The following is a 19978-nucleotide window of genomic DNA, read 5'->3' as shown; positions in this document are numbered from 1 at the left end:
GTTAATTATTTATTTTCAGTATTTTGAGCATTAAATGAGTCACTGCCGACAACTTTAAAAAAAAAAAAGCCTCCTTACCAAAACTGGGAGCAGCACCATTATACGCACTATACAGGTTTAAACATGGTTATTTATAAAGCAGTTTTGATATGCTCACCATGCCCACTTAGCAAAGCAACCACAGTAGCTTTTCTACTAGGGTCTAGGGCCTCTCCAGCCACAGGCGTTTGACTGGGTTTACAGTCTTAAACATGGTTTCCTTCCCATGGAGAGGTCATCAGATCCAGTCTGAAAGTGGTTATCACATAGCAGACTTGCCATTATCGAACCAGGGTGTTCACCTTGCCTGGCTGGTCAGTATTGTTGTACCCAGGGCCCACAGCTGAGTAAGACTGCTAATGATAATTCTCCCAGCAGCCTGCGTAACACCTAGTACTACAACGGTGGCCAGTAGGTAGGAAGCTTCTAGCCCAGTTTTGGCTTGATTTATCTATGTCTTGCAACTAAGATGCGTGGTGTTTTCACCAATAATTCCTGACTAGGATATCTTAGCTTTGATGGAAAACCTACAGCAACTACTTGCATTGTTTTAGGACGTCAGGGATCTCTATGACCCACAGCTCATAGAGAGGAAGCCCAAACTTGGCTATTTTTGTTTCATAACCTATGGCTTTTGGGAACAGTTTTATCCATGCACATAGGATACAGTCTTTAAAACTTGTTTTTTTAAAAATATTTATTTACTTAGGTGTGTGTGTGTGTGTGTGTGTGTGTGTGTGTGTGTACGTGCGCACACACAGGTGCACGCGCGCACACACACACACCTGACACAGCATGAATGTGGAGATCAGAAGACAACTCTGGGGAATTATTTCACTTCTTCCACTTCATGGGCCCTGGGAATTGAACGTAGGTCATCATCCCTGTGCCCTGCCTGTTAACAGCAACCTCTGCCTGTTAAGCTGTCTTGCCAATTCTCCACCTTCATTTCTTATTCGTTTTCTTTAGACAAGTTCTGTCACTGAACACAGAGCTCACTGATTGTCAAAAATGGCTGGCCAGCAAGCTCCTCCCATCCCATAGTGGTAGAGTTACAGAGTTAACTGTGGTAGAGTTATATGCCACTACGCCTAGCTTTTACCTATTATTTTAAGATGTGTTACATTTGTTTATGCTGTGGAATATTTGTTTAATGATGCAAAGATGTGTTGCATTCCTTTATGTTGCATTTGTTTAACTCTGTGAAACTGTTTTACTTTGCCTGCTTAAAACACCTGGTGGTCTAATAAAGAGCAGAACAGCCAATAGCAAGGCAGGAGAAGGGATGGGGGGGCTGACAGGCAGAGAGAATATCTAGAGGGAGAAATCTGGGAGGAGCAGGAAGAAAGAACAAGAGAACAAGGAGATGAGGACGCTAGGGGCCTCCCAGCCACCCAGCCAGCCACGGAGTAAGAGTGAAAGTAAGATATACAGAAGTAAGAAAAGGAAAAAGCCCAGAGGCAAAAGGTAGATGGGATAATTTAAGAAAAGCTGGCAAGAAACAAGCCAAGCTAAAGCCATTCATTCGTAAGTAAGAATAAGCCTTCATGTGTGATTTATTTGGGAGCTGGGTGGCAGGCCCCCCAAAAGAGCCAAAGAGCAAAGAGCCAAAAGAGTAAAGAAAAAACAAAACATTTTGGTGCCCAGCGTGGGGCTAGAGTAAAAGAAAATCTAACAACACATATGTGCTGGGGATTGAGCTCCAGCCTTGATGCTTACACCGCAGGCATTTTATTGGCTGAGCTGTCACCCCAGCCAGTCCATAACTTTATGATTTGACTGGCTTATCAAGTACCAGATTTCCTTGTAGCTTTTTCAGGCACCATGAGCTTTTTGGTCCACCTCTATCACCCATTCTCTCCCCAACTGACCTTCCCACCTAAACTGTTCTAGCGCTAGAGTTATTTTTTAACCTCTTAATGATGGACTCTGAAAAGAACTATAGCAGAGTAATTACTGGGAAATATAGGAGGATTATAAGCTTTATTCAGGCAGGGCAAAGGGGAAATTGAGCCTAGGGTTTTTTTAAGAGTGTTAAAAAGGGCCCATATGTTTTTTTTGTTTTGTTTTGTTTTGTTTTCAGGAAAATACATAGTAAGTCAATACCAAGGAAAGCTTGGGGGGGGATTAAATTCTTATTTTCTTCCATTTCCATGTATTTATACTCTTCTTTGGGGGGAGTTCTTTCAGTTTATTACACATGGTTCTGTTGCATTTCTTGATAGTTGTATTTGCAAAGACACAAACTTCCAGACAGCACCTACAGCCTTGTCTCTTTCTTCCTCAGCTGAACTGATACTGTTGGTTATGCTTAGGCCACATACATCCGATGTAGCATTTCCAGGAACTACTCCAATTTATTTGACGCATGTTGATACGTCAAATGATTTTGTATTATTTTGTCGAATGGCTGTAGAAGACAGAGAAATTCCCCTGTATGATTAAAAAAGTACACTTGGTGAACCGACCTTAACAGATGTGAGTGTAATAGTAGACAAAGAATAAAGTTTGAGATGCTGTACCGAGGCCTTGCTTAAGAAAAAATGTTTCACATTTGCTTGTCTTGAATATCTTCTGAGAGCGTCACATTTTAGATTTCACATATAAATATGTACTTTGTCGAAACATATCCTTTGGTGGAAGCCAAACATATACATACAAATACGTACACACTATGGATGTGCAGTATGCACACTGCTCATTGCATTCTTTTCATCCCTGTCCCCCATGGCTGAGCCCATATAGACATAAAGATAAATAACAAATATTGGACTGTTGTAAGGCCCCCACTCAACTGTCTTTTGGAGAAGACTCTTACCTCTTTGGCATAGCCTTGAATGACTGAGCCATCTCTCTTTCCCGCACAGATGCCCTGCTCTTAATAAATAGAATATCTCAGTAGATCTGGTAAATTATTAAAGACTCTGACCTCAAAGCCATTTTCCCATAACTGCCAAGCTACCTGAGATCTTTCCACTTGTGTTTCAAGGCACAAATATTGCCTTGGAAAACTCCAGTACTGATTTTCATGGGTTTTCTGTTGCTCTGTCCAAGTGGTTTCACTTGTCTATTTATACGGCTGTGAAAGTAATGGCCATTTTGTTTTGGCTGGTGGTTAGGGAAAAGAATATTCCTTTTTGCTCCTACTTTAAGGTCTTATTTCTGTAACTGGCTTAGAAGTTCTTTTAAGACAGAGACTCTGGCATCTCTTGGTGTCCTTCTTAGAAATGTAAGTTTCTCAAGCTATCTTGTTCAAGGAGGCTGCTGGGCCACCTCAGCCACTTACTCAGTTATGACACCTCTGTAAAAGGCTTTCTCAGTAATACATCAGTTACCGCTACAGGTACACACACACACACACACACACACACACACACACACACACACACACGTTGGAAGGAGGGGGCATGAAAAGAGAAGGAGGTAAACGCAAGAAATTTAAACGCTGAAGCTTTCACTGACAATAAAAGAATCTTTCTCTGCTCTCTTCCCCTCTTCCTTACACAGCCCTTCTTGTAAAGGCTGCTCCTCCGACATGCATACTAAGAGAGGCCCGAGTATCCAGCTGCCACACCGAAAGCAGAAAAGTTAGCAATCATCTTTCCTCATTTCACAATAGTTAACCATGAGCAACATTAGGCTGCAGGCAACCAACCACCCTTCTCTGAATGTACAGTCAAGTTTGGGCCAGTCTCAACTCCGGGCAGATTCCTCTCCTGGCAGAGACTAATTCCTATTTCCTAGATATGTTGGCCTCTGCTCCTGTGGTCTGTGGAATAGACACAAAACCCATTACCTAAGACAATTTGACCCATTTCATTGGGCTTAGCTTGTTATCTACTATGCAAATCATACTTTCCTTCATCCACAGGGGCTACGGAATTGGAACACGGCTGGTGGAAGATTTTTTGGCTCGATCCTGTGTGAGAAGATGCCATAGTTATTCAGAAATCATAGACATAATTGCCCAGGTAAATGCATTTTTGGCTCTGTCCATGTGTCTTGAGAACACGTCAAGCATGAGGGTACACAGCTACAGTCCATACAATACTACCATTTGGGAGGTTGAGGCAAGAGGAGTGTGAGTTTCAGGTCTCTCTGGGCTAAACAGTAAGTTCCAGGCCAGCCTAAACTAAGTTTTTGAGATTCTGTCTCAAAAATAAGACAAACAACAAAACAACTTGAGTTCTTTTTGAGTTTGGTGGTTTTCAGTTTTGACTACACAGGTTCCAGCTACATATGTTGTTAAGGGATTATGACTGAAAAGCTTTGTCGTCTTCTTCTTCTTCTTCTTCTTCTTCTTCTTCTTCTTCTTCTTCTTCTTCTTCTTCTTCTTCTTCTTCTTCTTCTTTTTTTTTCAAGACAGGGTTTCTCTATGTAGCCTTGGCTGTCTTGGAACTCACTCTGTAGACCAGGCTGGCCTCGAACTCACCGAGATCCACCTGCCTCTGCCTTCTGAGGGTTGGGATTAAAGGCATGTACTAACACCACCAGCTTAAACTTTATTTTCATACATACTATTATGAACTAAAGACAAAACTTCCAAACTGACTTCATGGTGTGTGTGTGTGTGTGTGTGTGTGTGTGTGTGTGTGTGTGTGTGTGTGTGACTGTGGTAGTGCTTTACAGGGGACTGGGGAGATAGTTTAGCTGGTTATGTATCTGTTAGACAGGCATGAGGACCCAAGTTCAGATCCCCAGCAGGGTTACAGCTGGAAAGTTCTTGGATGACCGCAGAGTGCCAGTCAAGAGCAGTCCCTTGTAGAAATCTGCAGAAAGAAGTCTCCAATGGGAACGACATCTCTGGCAGGTTTTGAAGGCTGGTCGTTTTGGAGGCTGGAAGCAGCTGCAGAGACACAGTCTTTATGCAGCCAAAATGTCGTCTTGGAAACTGTGACAGGCACAATTCTCTCAGTCTGCAGCCACGGGTCAAGTACTGGAGGATGGAGTCATGGGAGCCTGAGCAGACCTGTTGTGCCTCTTAGGAATAGTGAAGGAAGAGACAAGCCAGACAACAAGAGGTCAGATCCTAAAGTTTCAGGCCTCTTCCTCTGAAGAGAGCAGGCCAGGCTTCCAGCCTAGCAGCTGGGCTCTGAAGTTTTCCTCTCTACCTCCTCCTACTGGTCTGAGGTGGTTCCGGTGCTGAAGCCCCAGAGGATCTGAATTTCTAGGGGACAAACTAGGCCTCTGATAGTGTGAATGTAGATATGAAGAAAGGGAGGAAAAAATGAGACCAAGCCAAGAAGAGCTTTCAAAACTAGCGGTGGGAGGGGGATTCTAAACCACCTGAGGGCTGCCAGAGGCTCACAAGTCTGCAGGCCATTGTCTCTGCAGAATTAGGGAGCAAGGTACTTTTTATGATGTTTTGCCGGTTCCTAGGGGTTTTGGTCTTGTTTGTGTTTCTTTTGCTTCCTGCCCAAAACACACACACTTGGCAAATGCTTCATGAAGGTGAATAGAGCAGAATGGGTAACCTTACAGAAGACATGCCCCAAACCAGTACCGAGTGGGGAAGGGACCAGTGTTTCCCAGCCCCAGAGATTATTGCCGGAGCAATATTTTCCCAAGGGAGAAAGTAAGGCTTCCCGTGCTTGATGTACCATGCGACGTATGTGCGAGAGCCTTACACAATCCTGATGTGTGGAAGGCAGGCTGGAATCAGCCAAGAGTAGTTTATCTTTCTTAGAATAACACATCTTTAGCCAGCGTCCTTTCATCTCAGACCTGTGGTTATCAGGCTAGTGTTGTTACGTTGTTCACTAGTAAGTCGTTGAGGACACAAGAGGCGTGGGAGGCCTTGGTTTGCTGCCGAATCCAGTTCACACATCACATCTACTAATTGGGTTTCCTCCTCTCTTCTTGAGCCCTGATATTTACATGCAGGAGAGGACCGACTTCTTCACATGAGTGACTGCCGCACAGCACTCTCTGGGATTCTGATTGTAGGCACTGTCTTTGGTCCTTCCATCTAAGAGCATCCCTCTGAGAAGGCAGAACAGGGTGATGATGATTGCTATTTTTCAAATAAAAGTTCTAGAAAGAATATGATGGAAATGAGTAATCTATATGAAAAAAACCTTTCAAAACCACAATCTAAATGAAAGTTGTTTCCATGTTATTATGATTATTATTATTATTATTATTATTATTATTATTATTATTATTATTTTAATGGTTAATGAATCATGAACCTGAGATTGGAAGCTAAGTGTCTTCCAACTTCAGCACAGTGAATTCAACATACCATTAAACAGGTTAAAAAGAACAGAAAAGGAAAGAAATCCCTTTCCCTGTGTATTGGCAGAATACAAGCAAGATCCTGCAGCCATGTGGCGTGTGTTTATTTGTATGTGGGAGCACATGTATGTGTAGGTGCATGTGCATGGAGTCCAGAGGTCAACCCCAGATGTCATTCTTCAGGTACCACCTCCCTTGAATTCTCAGATGGGGTCTCTCATGAGCATGGAGTTCCCCCGTTCAGGAAGGTGGCCTGGCCAGGGAGCGCCAGGGATATGCCGATCTCACCCTCTGCAGCATCTGGGGTTATAACATGCTAGCCCATCTGCCTTTCTCACATGCTGCCACACTTAGAGGTCCAACTCAGTACCTTATGCTTGCATGGAAGGCCCTGGGACAGCTGAGCTGTCTCCCCAGACCTTGAAAGCAGAATTTTAAATAACTTTTTAATGGAAGTTTTCAATAACTTTTCATTAAACCCATTGTGTGTGTGTGGGGGGGGTTGCTATAAAATACTTGTCACTTTAATGTGAACGGAATACTGTAATTATTATGTTAACATATATGGCCCTGTTTATTGTAGTCCTGGTAGTAGCTCCCCCAGTCCTTTTGATTAATGTCACTGTATTCCAATAATAATGATTCTGGCATTGCTTTGGGTGTGACTTCCCTTGGCCTTTACCTGAATTCATCTCATTGTCTTAAATGTGCACATAAAATTAAATATAAAATATGCCTGGGGAAATCAAGCTTCCAGATTATTAAGACAGAACATTGACTGATAATTTGCAAAGTCATTTAATATGGGGAATAAAATCTCTCATAAACACATGTTAGTAGAACAGTGGACATCTTGATCTATTCCTCTGGATCTGTTCATATGATCTACATATTTTTACTTAAATAATGTAAAGTACTCATGTTTAAAAGGACATGATTAACAGATAATTTTTAAAAGTCAGTTAAGAGCAATACCCAGTCGTGAGTGGAGGTTTGTGTAGCCTGTTATCGATAACCAGTGGTTATTTTCTGTTATGCACTGAAATACTAGAGCTCATCTGATCTGTGCTCAATACTTGGAGGATATCGGGGGACAGTGGCTATTGGTCTAAGTGAGCTCCTGTCTGAGCAGTTCAGTAGCACAGGGGGCCCTTCCATTCTCTCTGGGTGTTGTTCTTAGCTCTGTGAACCTAGGGTGATGATCCCACCTAGTCATCCAAATCAGAAAAACAAAAGGAAACAAGGCTTCTCTAGTAGAAAAAAAAATCCATCTAAGACCTTTAAACTAGGTGTAATGATGTAAACTGTAATTCCAGCATTTGGGGGGTTGAGGCAGGAGGATTACGTGCTCAAGACCAACTTAAGCCACACAGAAATCGAAGCCAGCTTGGGCTACAGAATGAAATCCTCCCTCAAAACAAAACAGAAAGAAATAACTTTTCCTAATCAAAATTATCCTCCAAGAAAGCCCTAACAAATAATTTATGGAAGTTATTCTTGAAGGTAGCTATGCTGACGAAAGTCTCACATGGAATGGTCTTGTTACTGTGCTCTTGTCTGGGGAATGCTGTCTGTGTGCTGTTGACTACAGGAAGATTACAAAGCCTAAACCCAAAGGAACAATTCCAGGATGAACTATGGTTCATGTTTAGGAGCCCAAGCCAGAACTTGGTACTTGGTAAAACTAAATATTAGTCAGAAAATGAGGAGAGAAAAAAGATGAAAAGGAAGAAGGGGAGGAAGGAGGGAGAAGAAATGAAAGCAAGCTTTTGTTTAAGGCTTTTGGGGAAAGAGTTTTTCTCTAACAGGGAGGGGGCATGGGAATGGTCCTCAGACACCAGACAGTTAGGGGCTCCCTCGGCCCCTTTCATGAGGATCCATGTTGCAAACCTACCCGGTAGTGAAATTAAAGAAGAACTGCCTTCACGTACCATATTAGAGAGGACTCTAGTGGGAAATGTTATAGGGAGAGTGAAAAAGAAGGGGGGGGGAGGGAGGAACGAAGGAGGGAGGGGGAGAGGGTGGGAGGGGGAGAGAGAAAGAAGGAAGGAAGGAAAGAAGGAAGGAAGGAAGGAAGGAAGGAAGAAAGAAAGAAAGAAAGAAAGAAAGAAAGAAAGAAAGAAAGAAAGAAAGAAAGAAAGAAAGAAAGAAAGAAAGAAAGAAAGAAAGAAAGAAAGAAAGAGGGAGGGAGGGAGGGAGGGGAGAGGGACGGAGGGAGGGACGGAGGGGAGAGGGACAGAGAGAGGGACGGAGGGGGACAGGAAGGACCAACAGGGGAAGAAGAAAAAGAAAGTAAACAAAAACAAAGTAAAAGATTAATATCCCAGTCAAAGAGAAAAAAGGTCCCCAGGTAACGTGCCCACTGTGGGAGTATATTCTGTCTTTAACAGAAATAAAGCGGCTTCTACAGATAGCAGCCTCCAAGCCGCACCATATTCCACAGGCTGGACACAATACTGCCGTGTTTAAAATTACAAACACGTCCGATGTCTGCTTTTCATCGCTCTCTTCTCCAAACGTTTCAGTCATCCCGTCGTGTGTAAATTCTTGTCTCCATCTTCGGTTCTCAGTGGGGCTGCGTCTCCACTCCCGTACAAGTTGTCCTTAGCAATAAAAAGAACATTTTGCCATTCTCGTAGACAGAGCGGCTGTCTCCTGGATACCTCTTCCTTCCCGGGCCTGGTTTCCACCTCTTACCCATGGTGATGATGTCACCTGCTTGCATCTTTTGACACAGATGCAAGGTCAGGCTTTAGCGATGCGCACGCCCACTGATGCTCTCCTTATAATTAGCAGTTTTCATTCAAAGATCTGGCCTTTGGCAGCATTATCTCATTAACCCTGTAAACTCTCTTCAGAGGAAGCAGGTGGTTAACGTGGCTGAGTCAGTTTCAGAGAACTAGGACAGATTCGGAGGACCTTTAATCATCGCTTACACCCGGCAGAATCAGGAACGGGAGCCGTGGCTGTGTTTCGCTCAGGTCATCGCTCAGACCGAGTACCGTGCAGAGGTCTCTCTCTGCACATCCATATCCCTCTGCCTCCGCAGAAGCCGCAGTAGCTGTCCTGGTTTCAGAGAAAGGGAAGGGGTACATTTCAAGCGAATTTGCGAGATAGAGAAGTTTATGTTCAGACGGGAAAGTGATTTCTCTGAGGGAGTTAGGAGAAGGCTGGGTGAGAACAGATCTCCTGATGTTGATATGAGCTCTGCACTGCTCTGCCTTCAGAAAGGAGGGCCGGGCAGCTTCAAATGATAACAGCATCCTCTTTCTCTTATTTTCCTCACTTTGTACTTTCCAGAGGGAGGGTCATCATCCATGGCTAGGCCTCAGAGTGGTTCTTTCCGTGCGTGTAAGATCTCAAATTTTGCCATCTAGTGGCCTAAAGCAAAATCTCTTACGAGTGAGGAGGGTAACAACACATCTTACACTTTCTTCTTCTTTTTTGTTGCTGGAGGGCTTCTCTCCAGGTTCCACCAAGCCCCACAGTCCCACAATCCACGTATAAAATAATCACTCAGACGCTTATATCACTTATAAACTGTATGGCCGTGGCAGGCTTCTTGCTAACTGTTCTTATATCTTAAATTAACCCATTTTTATAAATCTATACCTTGCCACGTGGCTGGTGGCTTACCAGTGTCTTTACATGCTGCTTCTCCTGGCGGTGGCTGCAGTGTCTCTCCCTCCTTCTTCCTGTTTCCCCAATTCTCCTCTCTCCTTGTCCTGCCAATACTTCCTGTCTGGTCACTGGCCATCAGTGTTTTATTTATATAGAGCGATATCCACAGCATTTTTTTTTTTTTTAAAAAAAGAGATGATAGGCTAACTATAAGTTTAATCTTTGCTACACTAAAGTTAGAAACCCAATTAGGACACCATGGCTGCCACATCTGTAGATTTAACAAGCCACAGATCAAAAATCTTGGAAAACAAATTGGGCTGGTGGTGTACCTTTCATCCCCTCATTATTATTTTCCAAACAACACAAGGCTAACAGATATTTATGCACCGCTCCATTGTTTTAGACCTTGCAAGTGATCTGGAGATGGTTTTAGGTAATCTAGGGGGATGTGCATAGGTACGCGTACTGTTTGCTGTTTTGTAAAGTGACCTGAGTATCCACTTGGTTTCCATGGGAACCCTGGAGCCAGTCTTCTGCAGATACCACAGGGCAGCTGTCATTCGAAGTGGGTGTCCTTACTATACCATGGCGTTGAAAAAAACTTCAATAATAAATAGATTTTCTTCATGAACGTTCAAAGAACTCTCACCTGTTGCTGATATAGTCACAAGACCCTTGTAGAATTGTTATGAAAGAGCATGAATCATGAGCCAATGGATTGAGGGTGTAACTGAGATGCATACTACACTATCAAACACACATAAGAAGGGCCCCTCAGGATTTAATTTGTTTGGTCCATTCTACTGCTATTTTGTTTGTTGGTTTTGTTTTGCTTTTACAAATTAATTGCCTCTTTAAAATATAGATTTGAAAGTTTTTCGTATTTTAAGTGTTCTAAGACTGTAAATGAAAATGTGTAAGTTGCAAGAAAATGCTCAGAGCTGAATTCGGTTGTGGTCACGCAATATTGGGGGAATTAATTTGTTGCTTATGGATCACATATCTTCCAGTTTACTGTAAGAGAAAGTAGGAAATACAGTCATACTTGTCCTGGTCTCATGACTAGAAACCCTTCCTAGTGACACAATATATATTGGGTCAGCAAGCACATTTATGGTAAGATATTTTAATTACTCCAAAAAGCTAATTAGAAATTAACTTGATTTTTTGAAATAATGATGGCGATGCAACCAGGCTGGACCAGGACTATCATCATATTTTAGACAGTCCCTTAGTGCTGGGGATGCAGCTCTATTGTGGCCCTTGCCCAGCATCTGTGAGGCTTCAGTTTGTTTCGCAGTGCAGAGGTCTGGGGGAGTAACTCTTAAGTTAAGAGGCTCTGTGCATGCTAACCTAACAGGGTCCAGTAATGTAGGGATTAGAAGACGGGCCCCATCTGCTCAGCTATAAGCTACTGTGTGATCTCCAAGTTACTCAGGCCGTTAGAGCCTGCTTTCCTGCCTGAGCTGAGACCTCTCTCTGCTCTTAGCCTGATGCCTGGATATTTTTTTCTTTGGCTGGACTCTGGATGCCGACTTGCGGTACATACCTGATTGTGGTAGGCTAGGCTTCCAGAGCCTCCCTCACAGCATCCACTTTGTTTGGTTACTGACTGTATTTCTCACTGCTTGGCCTTGCACAGGTCCTGCTCATCAAAATTCAGACAGCTTCTACTGTCGGGTCAGGGTCAATGTGGTGATGGTTTCTCTAGGATGCCATAGAGAGAAATTTGAAAATGTCAGAGAGGAAAAAAAATGATCATTTCCTTCTACAGTGAGTGTAATTTGAAATTTAACCTTAATTAAATAATATGAGCAATGGCTATTTTTTGAAGAGTGGTATAAAAATCAGTGAAATAATTGAAAAGAGATGATCGCAGGAAGCGAAGGAAGTGAGGATGCAAAAGCCAGGGAGGAATCTTCATAGTGAATGTGGTAAGCGTGTGCTCTGGGGAAGTGGTTCTCAACCTTCCTAATTCTGTGATCCTTTCATACAGTTCCTCATGTTGTGGTGACCCCACACACCATAAAATTATTTTCGTTGCTACTTCATAACTGTAATATGGCTACTGTTCTGAACTGTAATTTAAACATCTGTGATTTCTGACCCCTGTGAAAGGGCCAGTTGACCCCCCAAGGGGTCATGACCCACAGGTTGAGAAACTGTTGCCCTAAGAAAAAAAGATTTGGGGGACACATTCCAGAGAGGAATCTGCATAACAGAAGAAGTTTATTTTTAAAAAGAAGTTGTCTAGAGTTGCATCTACATAAGAGGAGTGTAGTAAATCACACTAGTCATATTTTTAAAAAATCTTTCTGAAGTCTCTTATTCCCACGCTGCTTTTGAATGGGGACAGCACCATGACCATAGATAGACTGCTGAGTCAATTGAAGTGTAAAAACTGGGTCTATACAGCCTAGCAGTAGAGCGTTGACTTGTGTGTCTGAGGCCCTGGGTTTAATCTCTACAGCCAGCAACAAATAAACAATAGCTCACCCAGAAACTGTTATTTGCCGCTTTAACCGGAGCAATGAAGTCAGATGTTATAAGGCAGTTTTGGATGGAAGAGCTATGGATTGAAAGGCCTCAGTGTTCCTTGTTGAAATGCTAGGAGACAGGACACAAAACCATCCAATGATTTCCATCAAGGAATAATATATATATATATATAAAGTTTAAACTGTCTACAGGGATTAGCTACCAAGGAAGAAACAACACATATCAAAGACCCTAGGGGTAAGAAAGAATGTACAGAGAAAAGACACAGTTTGAAGGAAGAAAGCCTGACGCTCACTGTTGAAGGAAGGAAGATTCAGACCACAGACAGTAGCAAAGATTGCTGGGTGCCCAGGAAGAGACTCATGGTTGACTATGATGCATAACTTTTCTCTGGGAAGACATGAATAAGCATATGTCCATTCTAGGTATCATCCAAATGCAGCTCTGTGAACCAAGGTGTTTGCTGGGCTTACGTACAGGGGCGTGGGTAAGAGGTTTCCCACAGGAGCATGGGTGACTTGGGCTGCTACATCATGGAAGGGCCCATCCCAGCATGGGTGATGATTCACAAAGGCTGCATCCCTGGAGCTCCTGCAAGACTTGCAGGCATCTACACCACTCAGGGATGCAGCATCCACACACAAGATCACATATATAAAATCTCCTTGGGAAGGGAGCTCTTGAGCTTACTAAGTTAGGAGTTTCTTCTGAGTTTCATGAGCCTTGTGATCCTTCTCCCTCCTCCAGGAGGAAGTGTTTCAGACTTGGAGGAAAGAGCTACTTAACAGGCAGGCAGGGAGCTAGGAGGCAAAGCTGCCCCAGAGGAAATCCTCCGTAAGAAGTAAGAGGTCTGAGGCTGGCACATTCATTACAAAGGGTGGGTATTCCATGCACTGCCAGTTACCCAAACAGGTACAAACCAAGCAAGGATTATCCAGAGCAGGGGCCTCTCCATTTGTCCCTATTGCATCTTCTACCTGTAATGGAGGGATGCTTACACGTTCTAGCTGGCGCTTCACAGAACTGGGGATAGTAGCTTTGGTGGTCAGAGGCAGTTGAAAGTGCAGAAAGCATGGGCCATTCTGATTATTAATATTTCTATAACCACAGCTATGGCACCTTTTACTTTTGTGGCCTTACGTTTGACCTCACCCCACCTGTTCACACTTTTTTTTTGTTTGTTTTGTTTTTTCAAGACAGAGTTTCTCTGTGTAGTTTTGGTGCCTGTCCTGGATCTCACTCTGTAGACCAGGCTGACCTCGAACTCACAGAGATCCACCTGGCTCTGCCTCGGGAGTGCCGGGATTAAAGGCATGCGCCAATGCAGCCCAGCCACCTGTTCACACTTTGGCTAGTTCATGCCTCTCTGGGCAACTTGAGCTAGGTAGTGGGAGGAGCAAAGGAAGCCACGCCCCCCCTTTCCAAGAGCCTGCCACTGAAACAAGTAGACTGAGGATACTGGTCTCAATCAGGCAACTTTTCTTCAGAAATGAAGAATTTTTATTAAACATTGTGAAATTTGTCAAATCTAGCCACCGTCTCTGGTATCTATAACTTTCTCAACTCTGATAACCAATTGCAGGCACTCATGCTTACTTACCAGGCCAAGGTCACCTGATACGGCTGTGAGGAATGAAATCAAGCCAGGTTGGAGGGGGCCACAGCACAATCGAGGCTGTGACAATTGTGAGAGCAATTTTATTGAGAGCAATCCGACTTTTCATACCTTTGTCGGCAACAGAATATAATGGCAATTGCCAGGATCAATACAGTTGTAGTTGCTAGGATACAGTGAAGTTTGCAAGCTACACGGGGTACACAAGACTAATGTGTAAGACAAATTGTCCTGTCAAGTTTCCTTGTTAACTTCTAAGGGAGTGCCCAGAATAACACAAAGCAGCCTGTGGTGATTTGAAAGAAAAGGGATCCCAAAGGGCCCTATTAGGGGGTGTGGCCTTGTTGGAGGAAGTGTGTCACTGTGGAAATGGACTTTGAGGTCTCATATATGGCCACACTCAGTCTCCCAGACCCGTTTCTGTTGCCTGTGAGTCAAGAGGTAAGAACTCTCAGCTTCTTCTATAGCTTCTTGTCTGCCTGTGTGCTGCTTTACTTCCTGCCATGACTATAATGAACTGAACAGTTAAATGCTTTCCTTTATGAGAGTTGTCATGGTCATGGTGTCTCTTCACAGCAACAGAAACCCTGACTAAGACATAGTCTGACCGCTTCGCTGCCTGAGGGAGCGCATCGGTCTCTCAGGAACTAGAAGGTACATTGTGTCCCAGGAACCATAGACTCTAACCTGAAAAACCTATGGCGCATGCCTCTCAAGGCAGCTAGGCCAATCCAACTCCATGGTTCCCCGCAACCAAATTATCTCTCTAAATCACTCTCATGACTATTAATTCCAATATCCATTTTATTATTGTTAGAGGTGGTATTACATGGCAGAATGGCCAAGAACCCCAGGATATGACTGACCAAATCATTTGTACTCTCCTCCCTGTAAGACCAAAGACGTGACTTGCAAGACACAGTGGCTGATCATATCTGTAGCAGGTGAGTGTGAGCTCTGGGCTTAGACTTAGTGATTGTGTGAGCGCATCATAGATTTTTAAGTCAGATTCACCTTCTGAACCATCTGTTGGCTTCATGGTGGCCCAAGGGTGAGATGGAGTTTGTAGGACAGGAGTTACAGTGTTGAGATAAGCTGGCAAAGAATCACCTTAGAGAGGAAAGGGGGCAAACCCCTTGGTTATGAAAAGCAAGCAACGTGAATATACATTTTGGTCTAAGGTCTGAGAAATAGTTACTTTTGCTTTTGATCTTCCAAAATTTTTCTGTTGATTGGTTTCTTTTCTATGCACTTCAATTCCCCATCTTACTACAGCGAACAATGTCTTGGGAAGCATAGAAAGAGCTGGTGCAGTGGTCAGGCTAATAGTCCCAGCTCCTCAGCAGGTTGATGTGGGGAGGATGCCCTGAGCCAGGGAGGCTGGGCTGGGCATCAGCATGGGAGTTTGCACAAAGAAAATAGCTTCCCGAGCTAGTATTACGGTGCAGGTGAGCTTTGTTTAATCTGGCACGTTATTGGGTCGTCCATTGAAATCTTTCATTCGTAGGCAATTTTGTTTCTCTATTATGTGAGTAAGCTTTTTAAAGGGAGGAAATTGTCCACATTGCTAGTGTCCAGCCTGCTGCACCACACATTATAGACTTCATTAAGTGTTATTAATGTGAACTCAGGAAAAAAATTGAAAACACACACCCCTATGCAGGGTATCTTCTTTTTCTTTTTTGTCCAGACACAGAAAGAAAGAGAGAGCTGTGGTCCACATTCATCTACGGTGGAAGATTACCACCCTTTTCTGTTCTGCCCTCATTTCTACCACAGGCAAGAGAACCCTCTGAGCCAGGCAATGTTTGCTACATTGCAAACCTCTTGCTCCAGACACACCTGCTAGTTCACTGTAACAGACCACAGTAACAAGATTTAAACGACAGCAGAATCCAGGAGTATCTGAGTCTCGTTAAATAACAGGCAGTGAATTCATCTTGATAATTTCATCAAACTGTTTATTTTTACCACTGCCATCTATATGACTGTGGAAAATTACCAAAGAGAGAGATTCATTCCTCTTCTCTGAGGTCAGCCACAATTGCGAAATGTAAGCATTAAGCAGGTAATTAAGTAATTACTAATTATATTTCATGTTATTCTGGAAAACGTTTGATATGTATCCTAAAACTTATCATGGAGCCAAAATGCAGAAGATAGACTCCTCCAGTTGCCTGAACTGGGGTTTGTCAGGTCATAGGGTTTGCTGAAACATACTCTGGGATGTAAGATCCAGGCCCCCAAGAACAGAATTGGGAAAGTGCTCAATCAGTTTTGTCAGGCTTTTGTGACTGCCTGCTTCAGTCCCTTTCTGTTTTGGTGACTCATCTGTTAGCTGCTTGTCTCTTCTTGCAGGTAGCTGCTAATGTTTTCCTTCCTTCCTTCCTTCCTTCCTTCCTTCCTTCCTTCCTTCCTTCCTTCCTTCCTTCCTTCCTTCCTTCCTTCCTTCCTTCCCTCCCTCCCTCCCTCCCTCCCTCCCTCCCTCCTTCCTTCCTTCCTCTTTCTTTCTTTTCCCTATGCTTCTGGTGCTGCACAGGATTTTTCTGCCTTGGAGTTTTTGCCCACTCTTTAAAAAATGTGTGTGTGTGTGTGTGTGTGTGTGTGTGTGTGTGTGTGTGTGTGTGTGTGTGTTGTAAGTGCTGAGGCCCCTGTGGAGGTTTGAGGACAGCTTTGAAGAGCTGGTCCTCTCCTTCCCCTGTGAGCTCCAGGTTTTGAATTTAGGCCACCAGGTTTGTGCGGCAAGAACCACTCTTCTCTCTGGGGACTCTTGGTCTTCTGCTCAGTCAGTCAGGCCCTGTGACTTTCTCTGTATATCAAGTACTTGGAGTTCTGAAAAGAACATCTCTAATCTGCTCGCTCAATCATGGGACTCCTGGAAAAAGTTTTATGCTAGGTCATCTCCAGACCCCTAGAAAAACAACAGACAGACTGCCAGGCTCTCAAATGTCCACAGGAGTCCATTAAGTGTGACCACAATGGCAGGGTCATGAGGCAGAGCATGGCATCATGGGAATCCTTCAGAAATAGTTCTTGGGTATTAAAAAACATTCTGGGATTTTCCAGATGAGGCAAAGTCATTGGTTCCACCTGCCTGGAAAACAGTGAACTATGAGTCTTACTTACCTGCTCAGAACCCCCTGTCCACTTTATTCTTTTCAGGGGCTGCTGTTTGCTTTCCTTTATTCCAGAGGCTAGACTTTGCAGGGAACCTTAGTGTAGCAGGCTGCATTGGCACTTACCATGAGGTATTGCAGTGGAGAAAGCGGCCTTCATTATGTGTTGTGCAGATAATAATCAAGTAAGTAAATCTTTAAAAAAAAAAATGCCTCCCCTAGGAAGCAGTCCAAGTGAAACCACATTGTTTGTGGAAAGTAAGTATTTTAGACCATTAGTGGGAGTGGGACAGACATTTCTCAGAACAGTAAACTCAAAGGGATGCTTTGAGAGCTGAGAGGCGGGCAGCCTCCTGAGGAAGGGGACGCTGTGATGCCGGAGACAGATTGAGTTTTCCTTTGAGTTTAGAAAGGAAGCAAGCACACTAACTTGCCCTGGTCCTCTAGTCCTGTGGGGCTTTTCTTTGTTTCTTTCTCTTTTTTTCCTCTTAAATGTTTTCCAGTCCAGTCTGTGGACATTCTGTTTTTTTGGTTTTTTTTTTTTCAAATGATGATTGCCTGAGATGACCTGATTTTTTTTTTTTATGTGAATAGGAAAACTGCCCAGATAAAAAGAATTTGAACCAGATTGCTCAAGTCAGAGGCATCGGCATAGCTTGGGTTGTTTAATTTTGTTTTGCTTTTTACATTTTTTTTTTAAAAAAAGCTTTTGTACCTCATGCTTCTGTATTTTACTTACTCTCCTTTTTTTTTTTTTAAAAAAAAATATATTTGGCTTCCTTTACTTTCTAAACAATGAGAATTTTTTTTTAATTACTCACCCTGAAAGCTGCTGCATTTCACAATTACTGCTCCCTTATGGTACTCAGCGCTTGAGCTCTGTTGCCATCACTGCGCTGTTCTTCAAGGGCGGTCTGTGTCGGACCTCTGGAAAGTCTTTCTTTTATCAGGATAGAAATGTCTATTTCCATTTTACAGCTGCTTTCTTTGTACACACACACACGCACGCACGCACGCACGCACGCACGCACACACGCACGCACGCACGCCTTCTCTTATGACTTATCCTACGGGACATCCTAAGATACGTAGGCAGAAGGGAAGAGAACCTGGAACCTGGAAGCGAGGCACAGTGAAACCACCAAACTAGACCACCCCGTGGGTAGAAAGGAAAGCTTTTGTGGAACACAAACTGTCGAAGAATGGAGAACAGCACCCTGCTGGAAAAGCCCTGTCGGTTTTATGGGGACTGGTAGCAGCCGGCGGAGGGGTGCAGTCCAGAAGAGCCGGGGAGCTACCCTGGGGGCCTTTCGAGTTAATCAGGAACTAGATGCCCTTTGTCTAAGGTGGTTGACCACTGGGGACAGATGAGGAAAGTAATGGCCTTCCTGACAGACAGGAACCTGCCTCGTGAGATTCCTGAGGAATGCTGAGTTTAGGTCTCCGTTTCGGTTCCGTGATAGCAGTCCTTCCGTTTGCCAGTCAGGGTCCTGCCTGGGTTGGTCTCCAGCTGTCGTTTACGACACCGTCAGCAGCACGGCCTTGTGAGCTGCTTTGGACCCAAGAGAACCTCTTTGTTTCTCTTCTCTTTGTTAAAAATCTCTCCCTGGTGTATAGAACTGATTTTTGCTGATGATTTTCCCATAACATGACCCATTCCTTCTGCTGTGATTTCTTCAGAGCTGGGAGCACATCATTGTGGCCGTCAGCTTCTCCAGGTGATCATGTGACTCTTTTAGAGGGGACATAACTACCTAGGACAGATAAGAACATAAGACGCAGCACGTTTCCGCACAGCTTGGACCTACCCATCCTGGGAACTCAATGGTCTATCCAGGACAACCTGCTAATGAGGAGGATGGGAGCAGAGTATGGAGGGTACCATTTATTTCATAGAGTTCACCCCAGAGCTTAATTTTTTTGAATGTCTTGCCACTATCTTATAGAAGAAAAACTTTGGGAATTATATGCTATTCCATGTGCTTCTCATGCAGCCAAAGATTGGAATAGAAAAGTGAGATACCAGAGTAATACCAAGAACTTCGAGTTTATATTTTTGGTTGTGAGCCTAGCCTTTAACGGCTGAGCCATCTCTCCAGCCCGAACTCTGAGTTTAAAACCCCGGCAATCTTCACCATGCATGGAGCTGAGGACTTGGATGGGGAGGCCAAGCAGAAGTTCATCTCTTAATACATAGAGTCTGGACCGATGTGGAGAATACAAGCTCACAGCAAGTTGGATGGGAACTGAAGGCCAGGTCAGAGAGAGTTCTTCTCAGCACAGTGCAGGCAAAGCAGGACCGAGGGCCAAAGCATCATGGATGCCACGTTGTATCCCCGGGCTGGGTTCCCCACTTCCTCCAGTTCTTCAACTGGAAAAACTGGATGCTAATCAGATTAAGTTTAAGCTTAACATCTTCTTTGGCCTTTGCTATTTGGCAAAGCCTAACTCAAAGCCTAAATGAGCTGCTTGCCTTTCTTCTTTATTTCCTAACATATATTAAAATAAGTGGGAGCCCTTGGTAAATGGGAATTGAATTCCATAGAAGTCACGGCCCAACATAACACAGCATTCCAGAGAAGGTTGGCATCAGAGTTAGCTAAATGTCGGGCCGTTTTCCTACTTAACATTTTTGGGCAGAGAAGAAAGGGGGTAGAAATAAACTAAAAGGAAAGAAAAATTCTTTGCGGTCATAAAATTTTCAATATTTTAAAAAAATGATAGTATTAACAGCCAAACTGACTCATAAAATATTTTAAGAATTTTCACTATTTAGGCTAGAAATGTGGTAGATAGGTTATTAAAAAAGAAGAAACTTAAAAAAATAAATAGCCACTTACATTTTTTT

General features: G+C 43.5%; 1 protein-coding gene across 1 annotated transcript in view; it reads left to right on the top strand.

Annotated features, from left to right (window-relative positions):
• The window catches only part of Trappc3l (trafficking protein particle complex subunit 3L), a 54952-nt gene that overhangs the window by 10748 nt on the left and 24226 nt on the right, over window positions 1-19978 (top strand). Inside the window, exon 3 of the mRNA XM_076553010.1 lies at window positions 3911-4010. Within this exon, the coding sequence (XP_076409125.1) occupies window positions 3911-4010 (100 nt within the window). The remainder of the gene's footprint in view (window positions 1-3910; window positions 4011-19978) is intronic.

The sequence above is a fragment of the Peromyscus maniculatus genome, chromosome 16 (genome assembly GCF_049852395.1).
Source record: "Peromyscus maniculatus bairdii isolate BWxNUB_F1_BW_parent chromosome 16, HU_Pman_BW_mat_3.1, whole genome shotgun sequence".
Classification (NCBI taxonomy): Eukaryota; Metazoa; Chordata; class Mammalia; order Rodentia; family Cricetidae; genus Peromyscus; species Peromyscus maniculatus.
The sequence above is the reverse complement of the archived record's forward strand: the minus strand, read 5'-3'. Positions and strand labels throughout refer to the sequence as shown.